The sequence below is a fragment of the Egretta garzetta genome, unplaced genomic scaffold (assembly GCF_000687185.1).
Source record: "Egretta garzetta isolate BGI_Z169 unplaced genomic scaffold, ASM68718v1 scaffold275, whole genome shotgun sequence".
Classification (NCBI taxonomy): domain Eukaryota; kingdom Metazoa; phylum Chordata; class Aves; order Pelecaniformes; family Ardeidae; genus Egretta; species Egretta garzetta.
The window spans coordinates 64189-77910 of NW_009259867.1; the positions used below are offsets into that span (position 1 = coordinate 64189).

At 51.9% G+C, this 13722-nt stretch overlaps 1 protein-coding gene across 1 annotated transcript in view; it reads left to right on the top strand.

Annotated features, from left to right (window-relative positions):
- CCDC12 (coiled-coil domain containing 12) overlaps window positions 1-13722 on the top strand; it is a 41470-nt gene that overhangs the window by 20260 nt on the left and 7488 nt on the right. Inside the window, exon 3 of the mRNA XM_035895631.1 lies at window positions 6695-6765. Coding sequence (XP_035751524.1) covers window positions 6695-6765 — 71 coding nt within the window. The remainder of the gene's footprint in view (window positions 1-6694; window positions 6766-13722) is intronic.

Genomic DNA, 13722 nt, shown 5'->3' on the forward strand with positions numbered 1-13722 from the left:
CACTGGAAGGGGCTGCCCAGGGAAGGGGTCGAGTCCCCAGCCCTGGGGGGATTTAACAGCCGGGCAGAGGCAGTGCTGAGGGCCAGGGTTTAGGGGTGGGATGGCAGGGGTAGGGGAACGGTTGGGCTTGATCTTAAAGGGCTTTTCCAACCTAAACAATTCTATGATTCTACAATTGGGAGAAATTCTTTCACTGAAAGAGTGGTGAAGCATTGGAACGGGCTGCCCAGAGAGGTGATGGAGTCCCTGTCCCTGGAGGTGTTCAGAAAATGTGTAGACGTGGCACTTTGGGACATGGTGTAGTAGGCATGGTGGTGTTGGGTTGATGGTTGGACTTGATGATCTTGGAGGTCTTTTCCAACCTTAGTGATTCTGTGATTCCATGAAAGTTTCATATTTCTCAAAATGTTCTGTTCCCTGGAGCAGATGCTTCTTGCAGGTAGCCAAGACCTGCTCCACACGCAAGGGAAGCACATGATGGGTAGGAGAGTTTGCTTTGCTTGGGAGAAAAAGAAATCTCATGCTTTGTAATTTCATATGCAAAGCTCAGCTGTGCGCTGGGAGAGGAGATGATAGAAATGTCTTGTGCGACCGCATTCCTCCCTGCTGACTATCAAGGCTTCCCTCCTGCTTTGTGATACGACCTGCCTGAAGTCCGGGAAGTGGTAGAACATGAAATCTGGTGCTTTCCGCAAAGCGCTGGAAGAGCCTGATATTTTGCAATGAGACGTCGATCAAATCCAGTTGTTCTTTAGCGGGCAAATAAAATTTCTGCCTGGCAGGACTGTGGCTTGTGGGTGGTGACAGAAGATGGACTCATCTCCCTAGTAATGACCCAGAAATTGTCGTCTTCACTGCCCTCCTGCGAGGTGTAAATGCTTGGCCGTGCTTACAAAGTGTTTTTACCAGGTTGTCACTGTCTACATCTGAATATTGAACTGTCAGATAGATTCCTCTCTCTGCCTGGAGCTGCCTAGGAGGAAAGCAAATGCAATTAATGCTGACTGAATAACGTGGTTTACATCGCAGATTTGCAGGAGCCGGGTTCTGAACCTTGCCAGACATCACCCAATTCCCCACATATGTTCAACCAGGAGCACAAGTTATTAACTGAGCCCATGGAAAGCTTGCTACGGGCCTTGCGGGTGTTGCAAAGAGGCAGCTGACACCCTTCTTTGAACAACCTGATGCAAATCTTCTTGGATTTACACCTTGAACAGGCAGCGGATCGGCCTCTTTCTCATCTCAAACCTCTTTGTGAAGAGTGGGAATCCGTGGAGCAAAAGTCCTTGTGTTGGTACCTACAAGCCAAGGGTTGCCAGTTGCGATATCCGTGGATTAAAATAGGTAGGAGACTACAAGCGAGCAAGCTTTGTAAAGCTGGGAGTTTATTCTTGGCGTGTTTCCTTCCAGAGGGTGAAGGATGGGAACGACTTCGTTGGCAGGCAGTTGGTGAACGGTCTTGTAGGCTTGTGTGTGTGTCTCTAAACTTATGACTTGCAGCTAATAATAAACACCTCGCCGCGGGGAGCCTTGAAAAGAGGAATCGCTAGAGCGAGAGTGGAGCGGCGGAAGGGGCTATTTTCGGCTCCCTTTGTGGCGTTAGGGTTTGAAATGCGAGAAAACGAAGTTGAACCGAAAAGTAGTGAGAGCTGAATTGCTGCTGCGCACCTGTGGGAAGTGACCACCAGCAAGCAAAGGGAAACGCATTAAACCACCGGAGGGATGAACTGGTAATTAGGGCAAGCGCTGTTTTGGGGAGGAATCCTTCCTTTTCCGTAGTTAAGAAATGAAAGTTGTGACACAGCTGTTGAACAGAAATACGTGAAGAGGATGACGATGATGGGGCAGATCTCAAGGCAAAAATTTGCAGCAAAGTGGAGGACCCCAAGACATCGCTGCTGCGTCAAAGTCTTGAGGGATCGGATAAATCCACTGTGGGCAGAGAAGAGACATGGGGCAGTGGTAAAACATGGAGCTGTAAGAGAAGTTGCATGTTTGAGAGGCCGTCTCCTTATCAATAAATGATCACGGTAACGGGATCTGCTGTTCTACGGCCCTTTGCTCCCGAGGAGGCCCGGCATCCTCCCCGCAGGCTCCGTATCTAGCGTGGGGTTTCAGGTTCTGCACCTGCAGGAGCGGCCTGGAGAGGGAAGGTCCTCCACGTCCGCGCAGCCGGTTGTGTGCAGGAGGAAGGAGATGTTGGTTGCAGTCCCCCATTGCTTCTCTTCGCAAGGGCACTTTGTCGTCCACTTTGGCGCTAAGCCGAGCATCAGGGGAACGTTCTTTCCCCGCTTTCTGTCTTCTTATTAATGGCACTCTCAACACCACCATCTCTCAGCTATGCTCGGGCAAGGTGATGTGAACAAGGAGGCTTCATATCTTGGCCAGGTTCATCTACAGCGTTGACGGACACAGCATGAGCTGCTCCGGTTGCCTTCGCGCTGGAGAGGATGAGTGCGCACGCGGTCCCTCGGCAGACGATGCCGTGCCTGCACGTGAGGTCGGTGTCGTACAGCGTTTCAGCTCTTTGCTGATACCCCAGGGATTTCAGATGGGTATTCCCTGAAGAGTTTGGCTGGACTTGTTCAGGCTAAAGTGTTTTTAATATAAATTTCAGAGTCACTACCTGGAGAGCACAGGAGATGTGGGCAAAGCTTGCCACGGTAAAACTTTTCTATGGCTAGCCAACGGCTGCGGGCATTGCCAAGCAATGGGGCACAGCTCTGGTTTTTATGGTGGAGGAATGATCTCCAAGGGGATCTAAGAGAATTTTTTCTAGGAATATCACTATGAATTTAGAAAATATTAGGGTGGTAGTGGGCAATTAATTAAATTTAAGGGATCTAACAGGTCAAGCTGCTGTGAGCACCCATCAGCCCTTTCCGTTCCATGTCCGGCTGGGTGCGATCTCTACTGCAGGCGCTTGAATTGCCTCTTTCTACCGGAGGAATTTAAAGTCCAGCTTTCTTATGCAGGGGGAAACCCCAGCATTTTGGGTGAGGAAGCGTGGAAAGCAGAGGAGGGATGTGCCCCAACGCCTGGCTGGCTGGGTGCCGCTACCCCTGCACCCCGCTCGCCGCCTGCTCCAGTGTAAAACCATCGAGAAGCGCTTTGAATCGCCTGCGCTTTATATTTAAAAACCCGGGATGGCTCCTTCCCCGCAGCATGGAGAGGAAGCCACCGTCACCTCACCGCTTTGCCTTTTTTCAGCTCGCGTGAATTCAGGCGCTGGAAGGCGGCGGCGCAGGAAGCCCTCGTGGTAAGCTCTGCGGGTAGGGACCGTGTGTGCAGGGGGAAGGCAGAGCAGCCTGGCTGGAAATGCAAGCAAAAAAGCTCGGCGATCAGAAGAGGAGCGGCCATCCTCCTCTACCGCATCCATCAAATATTGCTTTAGATAGTTTAATTTTTATTGGTTTGGTTTTTTGGGGTTTTTTTTGGTGGTAGAGTCGGTGCTGAGCTGCCTCTTTGCAGAGCTGCGACCGTTCCCGACGCTGCTGGAGGTTGGCGGCCTCTTCGCCACGTGTTGCCTCTGCCCTGCGGCCGGGGGTTTTCGTCACTCTGCTAATGAAACCGAAATCTTGTTTACAGACCGTTTTGCAAACAGAGGAACCGGCATTAATTTCTCTTGCTGGGGGGTGGCGGGGCCTGACTTCAGACATCCATTTCAGACCTCGTTTGTGTTCCGCTTGCGCGCTGATCTGTCTGGCGGAGCCTGATTAGCGGCGGATGATGGCAGGGAGGATAATTTAGAGGGCAGTCGTGTCGGTGATGAGCGGGCAGGCTACGTGCGGTTACGCCGTCTCCTTGAACTGTGCTGCAAGCCTCATTATCCTTTGTTCCCTTCTGCTGAAGTACAGGAGGGACCGTATCTCCTTCCTTCCGGCTCAGGACGTTCCCAAGGGAGACTCCTGCACCCGTTCTTACGTTGCTGGCGGGCAGTGCGCCTGCTCCCTACCATCCGAGAAGGCACTACGAGGAGAGCCGTCGCAGAGAAAAAGTCCCTGGTTGAAGGCACTGCTGGATGTGTCACATGAAGTTGCATTTGCTGTTGGCATGCTTGATTTTTCTAGGAGTTTCAGGCTCTGGAAGGGGCTGCCCAGGGAGGTGGTCGAGTCCCCATCCCTGGAGGGATTTAAAAGAAGGAGAGATGAGGTGCTTAGGGCCAGGGTTTAGTGGTGGGATGGCAGGGTTAGGGGAATGGTTGGACTTGATGATCTTAAAGGTCTTTTCCAGCCTAGACGATTCTATGATTCTATTCTGTGACTTCAGAAAAATATTTGGGTGGTAACGGGGAATAAATTGAAATAGGGGGTTTTGGGCAAGCTCTGGAAGAGTGGTAGGATTTCAGTATCAAATTATTTCAGCATACAGGGAAAAGAAGGATTTGCAGCGCTGCCAAGAGCGGTGGCAAGAACAGCCGTGGCTCGATGTGAATATTTTTGCCAAATATCTCCTTAGGTTTTCAGAACCTGCTTATAACCCTGCCGGATAAAAGAAATTCAGGCGAGAATGAGGGGAACGTAGGTTCCACGCGCATGTGCTACAAGTATGAAGAGGTAAAAGGAATGGGAAAGGACTTGAAGAGCGCAAGAAGGTGCTTCCCACACCTTTAAATAACGTGGACCGAAGGGTGTCTAAATATTACCTGGCACTAAGCTCATGCCAGAAGGTTATGGAGGGCTGCACGTGCTCGTCTGAACGAAGCTCACGGTCTTTATTGAACCAGAAACGTCCCTGCAAATATCACGAGGTTACTACGGGCTTCAAAATAAAATCACAAACGGGGAGTTAAAACTGAACCAAGTATTGGCTGTAGCAATGATTTCTTTCTTTTTTCCTCCTTTCTAAGAGGACAGGACCGTTCTTCTTGCCCTTTGCTCAGGAGCTGAACCTGACCAGCTCCAGTCACCGATGTGCCTGAACCAGAACGGAGCTGGCTAGCTCTCCTGTTTGCCTGTCATCTAATTTTTAACCCAGGTTGCAGAATAGGAGCTTTAAAGTTCGCGTAGTCGAGATGCACGTGATAAGCAGGCTGTTGTCTGGGGAAACCTTTCTGGGCTCTTTCAGAGGTTAGGAATAAGTTTAGCTGGTGAATAATTTTGGTATCCTGAAGTTGGCTGTTAGATATCTGAACTCTCCAGCGCAGCTTTTAGGAGAGCAAGTGATTAACCGAAGTAATTTCGGATCTGAAAGTGATGTCGGTCGTGCTCGGGTAATAACCAATTTTTCCTTGCGATTTTCCAAAGCGAGATGTGCGCCTGTTTCAGGGGTGAAAAAAGACCTAAGAGGGCTTCGTCTCTTTGAATTGGGTGAAAAGGACCCGGTAACTTTTGCGGTGCCGATGAAAGGCCATTTCTTGAAACGAATTCCTCTGGTCTCCGAGCTGTTCCCCTTGAAAGGCAGAGATGAACGTTGGCGCACAGCCCCCGCGCCTTTGCGGCAACGTGAATCGTAGCCAGATATTACGAACGCCGTGTGTTTATTACCAGGTAACTCGGGTAATGCTGCTCCTGCAACCCGCCACGCTCAAGGAAATAAAGACTTCACGTGCTGTCTGCTGGAGCTGCTTTTCATTTTGGAGGGTGACGGGGGAGTTCAATCAGCAAAGCGACGGCTTCCGAAGAAGTCGCTCGTTCCTCGCGTTTGCGACGGACTCTGCGAAGTAAGGGCGGCTGTGTTTGCCGCGGGGCACGCTTTGGTTGGCGGCTGAAGGGAATCAGTTAATCAGTGTGAGCACCAAACAAACCCCTTTCCAGCTCGATACTGGCAACGTCCGATACCTGTGCCTCTCTGGATAATAAATATAATCGATAACTTGACTAATAAGTTCGTGCCGGTGTCGGGATGATGCAAAATGAGCCCCTTTACGATACTGTAATGCCCTGCTAACGAGAAATTTGATTTATGTTACTGCCCGGTGTTTCTGGGAGCTGACATGACGCCCCGTGTTGTCCTGCTCGCTGTTTGATTTCTGCCGCCTTGTTTTGCAACCCGGTAAAATGTCTGGAAATGATTATTTCGGAGAAGGAAAAAGGGACCTGTGCGACGCCCGCTGACGTCCGCACCCCGCATTTTTGCAGGTGATCTGCGGCGTGGCGAGCCAGCCGAGCGGGGGCTTGCCCCCTCCCTAAACTTTTCCCATCTCTTCTGTCTGCCCGTAGTTCCCTTCACCCAACGCGACAATATCCGTCGTTTCCTCTGGATCAGGGAGCACGGGATTTAACTGCAGGTCCCTGGCCGTGGTGAAGGCGTACGTGGCCGCGGGGCAGTTTTGCTGGGTGCCCCAATTTCTTTTTGCTCCGCCGTTTGACACGAGGTGCTGATTCAAACACGGGACGAGGTTTCTGCTCTCCGTTCCTGATTGCTGTTTGCTCTCGGTGTTGATGCAGTTATCGGTAATAACAGGGGATATCGGTGCTGAGCAGCGCGATCGCTTCCAAGAGGGAAGTGAAATTTTGCTTGTCCGTTCTTACCTTGGTTTATCGTGCTATCTCTACAAGGAGAATACTAAAGGGGGGGAAAAAGGAAAACAGGCTTAATTTAAAGGCATCGTAATTTAAAAGTCATTTCAAAGCATGCCTTGCTGTTTGCCTGCCCTGTGCCCTCCCCGGGAGGGTTTCTGAGCTGCTGTTTGCTCTCTGGCATTTCCAGAGAGGCCAAAACCTGACAGATCAACTTCTCCTTCTTTCAGAATAAGGACAGCGGCGAACGTGAGAACAAGCAGTTCAGAGACGACGACGAAGAGGAGACCGTCAAGCACAAGTAATTATTTATTTATTCCCACTCGTCTCTCTCGTATGCATCGTTCAGGCGCTGGCGCTCGTGTTTTGCTAATTAGGATCTTGCCTTGGCTTCTAACGTGCAATTTATTTATTTATTTAGTTGGTTATTTTTAGTGTGAATTTGATCTCATGAGGTAAGTGATCCGAGATGAGGGAATAAAAAGGAAAAGCCTGGGGCTGACTTGCAGGGTTTCTGGGGGCAGCAGGGGGGGGGTTTGGTGCCGTCAGAGGGAGCATTGAGGCTGCCCTGCTTTTTAGGCTCCCTTGAATTCAGCAGCCGTCGCCATGTCTCTGTCCCCTGCACATGTGCCGATTTAAGTGTGAATTATTATTTTTTTTTCTCCCCTCTCCCCATGAACGGAGGCCCGCGGGGTACACGTGGCTGTTTAACCGTGGCCCACCGCTGTTCTCTCTTGTCACTGGAAAATGTGAGCACAAAACTAACCGAGGCAGGGTGTCGCTCCTGGCAGGACCAGCTGACTGTGCAGTTGGTTTCCTGCCGGTAAAAACGCCGTCAGGTCTCCTTTGGAGACGACGGGGGGTGAAATTTGCTTTGAAGATGCGGGACGTGACCTTTTCTCATCGCTTTACCAGCTTGAAAACCTCCTCTGTGGGAGGTGTGCATTAGAGATGCTGCTGCAGGTGAGCACGTGTGCCCTGACGAGAAAGTAGAGCACAATCGTCGCTGCTTCTTGGGAATAACTCCCGGCAGAAAATGCATCCCTTCTCCAGAACTGCCCACGTGGATTTTGGGCTGGGAGTGGTTCTGGAGAACCACCATCGACGCTGAACTTTTTTTGTAGGCATCGTGGTTGGGTTTCGTGCCGGAAGAGGCATGAGGTCTGGGTTGAAGCTGTGAAACAGGAGCTAGAGAGCTTTTGGAAATGGTGATGAATAATGAACAAACAGCTCTTGCTTTCCAGCCCTGCCACTCGATACGCTGCGTGGCGAGGTGACCGAGCCCGCCGACCAGGAGCATCAGGGCCTGGGCTGTCGTTACCGTGCCACGAGCTCCTGTTCCCAAACTGGAATTCTGAATTGGTCCGCTAAATCTCTGGGGGGAGCGGGGGGAAAAAAACCAAACCAACCCTCTTTTTCTACTCTGACTGACTTGCAGGCTGGGGGTTGTTTCTTTTTAACCGCTGCTGAGCAGCCCGGAGCGTATCGGAGGTGATGTGGTTTCATACCAAGTCTTTGGCGTCGCTGCTGTCAAGTTGGCAAATCACTTTTTCCGTGAGAACTTGTTCGTGAGCTCCCACCTCAGGGCAGGTTCAGCAAAAAGCTTTCCCCTGCCGGTGGGTGATGCCCTTGAAACTTCACCGAGGTCGTATGCAGAGAGCAGAGGCCTTGGGCAGGAGCTCCCGGCCCCAGCCGGCTCTGTACCGATGCATGAGACTGCCTGCGGGTGTGGGCACGGGGCTTCTCCCGAAATACGTGGGGGTGATGCCTTCGGGGCAAAAAGTTTGATTTCCAGATTGATTTTTCTTCCCCCCTCCCCATCCCCCTGCAGGATTCTGTAGCACTTTGTCCGTCTGTCCAACCACAACGAGTTTTATCGGGATCCAAATGTAACTTTGCAAGGCAAATCAGAGCACGACCTGCTCCGCAGCAAATGTCTGAATCGCAAACTTGGCCGAGATGATCCTTAGCTTTTTGCTTTACTTCTTGAATCTCCTTTTCCTATCCCCGGAACTGGATGTGCATCTTTAACAAGATCTGAAGGCTGGTGAGCCAATAACTTGATTTCGGTTTAGATTTTTATTTCCCAATAGTCTAGCTGAACTTTCTCAGCCCTTTGAAAAAGGGAACTGCTCTGTACTAATGCCCTGTTGGCTGGTGGCGAAAGGTAAACTGAGATAATCCGCTGGCGTTCACCCTGAATTTGGGAAACGAGGGGTCCTGGTAACTGAAATCTGCCCGCCCTGCAAATCGCTTGCACCCAAAAAGTGCCTCGGTAGCGGCGCTGCTTCCTCAAGCTGAAAAACCACCAAGAGCGTGAGGTGGGGAGGGGAAATCTCGCGGTTCAGTAAATAATCCTGTGGCCTGTACGCAGGGTTTAGGTGCACCGACTGCCCCAAAAACCGGGCAGCGCCCTGGGCTTTTGCTGCAGGCTGGTTCCTCCTCCAGCCCTGCAGCCGCACCTCCTGCCCAGCCTGCGCCCAGGACCATCCTCTGTAGGAAGGACCAAACCTCCGGGCGCTGGCTTTACTAATATTTTCTCGCTGCCTATGTGACGACACGCTTTTCGGCAGCTTCCTGTTTTTTTTTTTTTTTTTTTATTCTGATCGTCTCAAATCTCCCCAACCCCCCTCACCCCCCCTTTTTTTTTTTTTTCTTTTTTTTCTTTTTTTGTTCCTTGTTTTTATCTTTCACGCTGCAAGCTGCCACCGCAGGAACAAGTGCTGACGAAGCCCTCCGCAAAAACCCTGATACGCTCACAGCAATTTCAGCTCAGGCTATCTCTGATCTGAGCTCTCCGGGGAGTTTATATCTGTAGTTGCAAAGAGCTCGGGTTGTTTTATTTTATTTATTTATTTTTTTTTAACCAGTTTTAACCACTGACCAGGAAACACCTCCCGCCACGGCACAGCCCTGCAAGCCGCCTTTGCAAGGAACAGGGTGTGGGTGGACTTTGGCCCTTCCGCCTGATTCCCGTGGGGAAAAGCAGTTGGTTTGGGCCTCTGGGAGATGCAAGCTGAGCCCTGCGTAAAGCCGAGCCCTGCGTAAAGCCGAGGCTGGCAGAGCCTGGCCTTGCCGCCCCGCGGGGAGCAGAGAGGTGTCGGGCTGCAGTTCTGCAAGCGGAGCTTGTCAGCGATGTTAAAAGTGTAAATAAAGCTTCGAGGTAGCGAGGTAGGGCTCGGAGAGGAAGGAGAAGGGGGAAAAAAAAATAGTATCTTCAACTCTTCAACTTCACGAGAAATTAAGCTTCCGTGAGCTGCTGTTAATCAGCTGCTGGTGTTTCGGCGCTTAGTCAGCCTTTAAAACGACAGCTCGGTGCTGTGCCGCTCGCAGGCGTGAGTTTAGCTGGGGGAGGCAGGGGTTGGGAAAGGCCATCTCTCCCCCTCGCCCTGGGAGCAATGTCACGGGGCAGGTCAAAAGCACTTTTAAACTTTTTTTTTTAAAAAAAAACTCTGTAAAAAAAAAAAAAACCACAAACCCAGCAGCGCGTCTGCTCGGTGTTGGCTTTAGCTTGGCAGGACAGGCAAGGCAGTAGCAAGGGTGACTGCTGTGCGGGCGTGCTTCCTTACATCCCGGAGCGCGGCGGCCTCAACGAAGGGTTTTAAAAAAAAAAAAAAAAAAAAAATTAAAAAAATTATCATCAAATATGGGTAGGCAGAGCTGAGTACACGTGGTGTCTTTGACATCTGCGTGGCCAGCTGACCCTGTTACCGCTGGTGGCTTCTCCTGATGGACACTGATGTGAGCCAGGCTCTGTCACCGCCCACGTCTCCAGGGACTGAGCCCCTGTCCCCTCTGTTGGGGAAGTGCTCGGCCCGTGGCAGGAGGAGGTGGGCAGGGGAAAGGCTGGAGCATTGCAGCTTTTGGTGGGCGCTGGATGAAGGGAGAACAGGAGTTTAGATGGGTGAATCCACCTGGCTGGTAACCATCGGGGTATTGGGTGAGGAGATGTAGGAGCTGGCAGGATCTAGGCTCCCTCCTGAAGATGCTCATGCCTGTTCTGATGCAGTGCAGAGCCTTCCTCCCCTCCAGAGCTGTGAGGACGCTGTGGACCTTCCTGCTGGAGGAGACATCTGGGAGAGATGGTCCACGTTCACAGGGAAGGCCCTGTGGAACTTCAGCTGGTCCGAAGCCTGCCTGCACCCTCCTAACAGAGGCTGTCGAGGTGTTCAATGGGTGGGTGCCTGGTGATCCCAGCTTTGCCTTGGACAAGCTGGGTGTCCCTCTGTCCGTCCCCCAGCAGCAGGGTGTGAGGGTGAGCAAGCCTAAGCTGCAACCTTGGTCCTTCCTACCCAACCGTTGGCTGAATTCCCAGCATCTTCCCAGCCCTCCACTCTTTTGTAGTAGTCGTTGCTGGGTACTCACCCCTGCTGTAAGCAAACCCCAGCATTTTGGGTGTTGATTTTTTGGGTGCTTAGACCTCCACTTGACCTGCCTGTGGGGAGGGGAGCAAGGCTGTCCCTAACCCTGAGCTTACCCGCAGCATCTTCTTGTTCTTAGACCTCGTGCTGGCTCTTGTGCTGAGGCAGCGGATCTGAACGGGGCTGTCGAAGCGCAGAGCTGCAGCAAAGTGGTGCTTGGTGCTGTTTTGAGGCCGGCTAAAGAGACGTTGAGGTCCTGTGGTCATCTAGATGCTACCAAGGTATCTTCAGGACCCCTGTTTTGGCTTGAGCCTCAAGGGTGGCAGATCATTTCTGACCCACCACCAGCCAAAGCAGCTGGAGAAAACCCCGTAAGAGCACGGGCAAAGCGGAGGGTCGGGGTTTGTGCATCAACCAGCTCCCGGTGCTGCATCAGCAGCCGGGGTCCCGCGCTGCCCATCGAGTGTGGGTTTTGCCCCGGTTGTATTTACTGATGTTGAAGTTGCTTGTGTCTGCCTGGAAAGCCGTTCAGCCGCCTGACAAAGCAGCGTGGGAGGCCAGACAACCCCGTGGCACCTGCCTGCGTTTGAAGAGCTTCTCCTGCAGCTCTCCTCCCGCAACACCTGGGGATGCGTCTCTCCCCGTCTGTGCTCCCCCAAGAAGCTCGTCCTGAGAAACCAGCTTAGAGGCGTTCAGGTTTTTTTTTTTTGTGCATTCCTCGAGTGCCTTTCGGCAGCCGCTCGGGGAGGAGGAGGAGGATGTGCTCCGACACGCTCGGCTATTCGAAGAGGAGCAGCCCTCTCCCAGCAAAAAAGAGATTGCTCCTCGGAAGGTGGGTGCCGATGGATCTCTGCCTCTGCTTGTTGCTTTCTCCTTTTCTGCCTTGAGCGAAGAATCCGGGAACGACGGCAACATCATCATCCTCGGCTGTCGGGAAGCCCCCAGGAAAGCTGCAGCAGGGGGGGGTGCACCCTGATGTCAAGGAGCAGACATCAAAGCTGTCTGCAAGGGGACAGGCTGGGTAGGAAAGCGAAGGGAAAAAAAAAAAAAAAAAGTATGTGATATTAAGTCTGTGCCGGGGTGGTGTAGCAAGTCTCCCAGTGCCGCCGGAGGGTGATGGTGCTGTAGAGTTCCCTCAGCACCCATGGGTGATCTCCCAGCACCCTGTATGTGCTAGGTGACTTTGTGCAGCAGGTCGCTGGGGGGGTGACCAAAGGGGAGCAAAGAGGGGATGAGAATCCAAGCCTGAAATCTCTGCCCAAATGCTCTTGATCTGTTTTTTTCCATGGGGTCTGTGGACGGTAGGAAAGAGAGTGAGCTTGTCAAGCAGTCAGACTCAGTACACAGTGAATTTTCCCTAGCAAAAAAAATGAGGGGACCTGTAGAAAAAGCTTGAAAATGACTTCTGCTCTGTGGTTTGCAACTGGAGACAGCAAAGGGAATAGGGGCTTTGAGGAGAAGTGTTTGCTGCCACTGAAAAGCATCTGAGCGCCGCCCCAGGGGACACCTTCACTGCATGGACCTGCAGGTATCCCAGCGTCCCTGCTCCTTCCAGGTTCTCCAGGAGCTTGGCCAGAGCCCAGCTCCCTGCAACTTGAGCCCAAAACCTCCTGGTTTGCTACCGAAGTTTCCTGCTTTGCTGTCCTTGAGTGTCTGGCCGCCTTGTCCCCGCTCCTTCAAACCTTCTTGCCCTCACGGAGCACATGATGGAGCAGAGGGGGTTCCACCAAACCACCACTCCTTTGAGGATTTGAGACCTCCCTTGTATGTTCTGGAGCAATAACTTCTTACCATGTTTGAGTGTGGCTTCCCTGGACCACTCAGGAGTAAGTGAATTTTGGAGATGCAGAGAAATAAAATGAAATTCTTGCGCTGGTTCCTCTTTAAAGGACGACGTGGAGATGGTTGCCCAGGACATTTGGTTTTAAGCGAATTGGAGTGGCTGTTGCAAAAATGGAAGGCTTTGAAAACGGGGCCTCTGGAGCAGCTTGGGAAGGTCAAAGGGCAGCAAATACGCAAACCAGATGGTATTTCACCAGGGCTTTGGAAAAGAAATTGCCTGAAATGGCTAAGATAGGGTTGAGAACACCCAAGACTTCCCTAAACTGCTTCCAAGGAATGGAAAGGCTCTACTGTGGCACTTCAAAAATAGTCATTGGGTATCTGGGTGTTTGAAACCACTTCGTTCTGATGATGTGGCAGAGGAAGCGTCTTTCTTTTTTTCTTTTCCCTACCTTCATCAGGTGCCTAGAGCCGACGCTGAGGAGTGCAAGGGACATTTAAGCAGAGCGATGTGCAGGGTTTGAGGGAGACGGAGAGGTGAAGAGGTGTGGAGGACACCCAGTGCTGATCCCAGGCAGGGTCTGCAAACGCCGCTGGACTCCTGCCGTCTGCCAGCATCTGTCCTGCTCAGGTCTGCTTGCCTCTTTCACCTCCAGAAGCACTAAGAAAGCCGTACCGAGATGTCCGAGCCGGCTTTCTTCAGCCTTTAGCCTTGTCCTCAGAGAGGTAAAGATAGGAAGGTGCTCCTGAAGCAGCCTGCTTGGTGCAGCTCCCATTTTTTGATAGTAACTATGGGAGCGGGGATGCTGTGACATCTTAAGGAATCGCTGTTAGGGGCTTTCTTGGCAAACCCATTCCCCGCGCTTCTGATGCGAGGACATCGGCAAGTGGGCGCTTCCCCAGAAAGCTTAGAAAGATCCATTCGTTGGTTGAAAACCGCTGTTTGCTCCATAAAACCCTTGGGGCTGGAGGAGTAAAGCAAAAAACCAAGCTGGCAGCTCGGAGTGTTCTGTGTTCTGCAGCGAGAGCGCTCTTTGCATTCTGCGCATACCCCGCATGCCGCGCGTTTCCAACCCGCCTGCTTCAAAGAAAGGCTGACACCCCTTCTTCCCCGG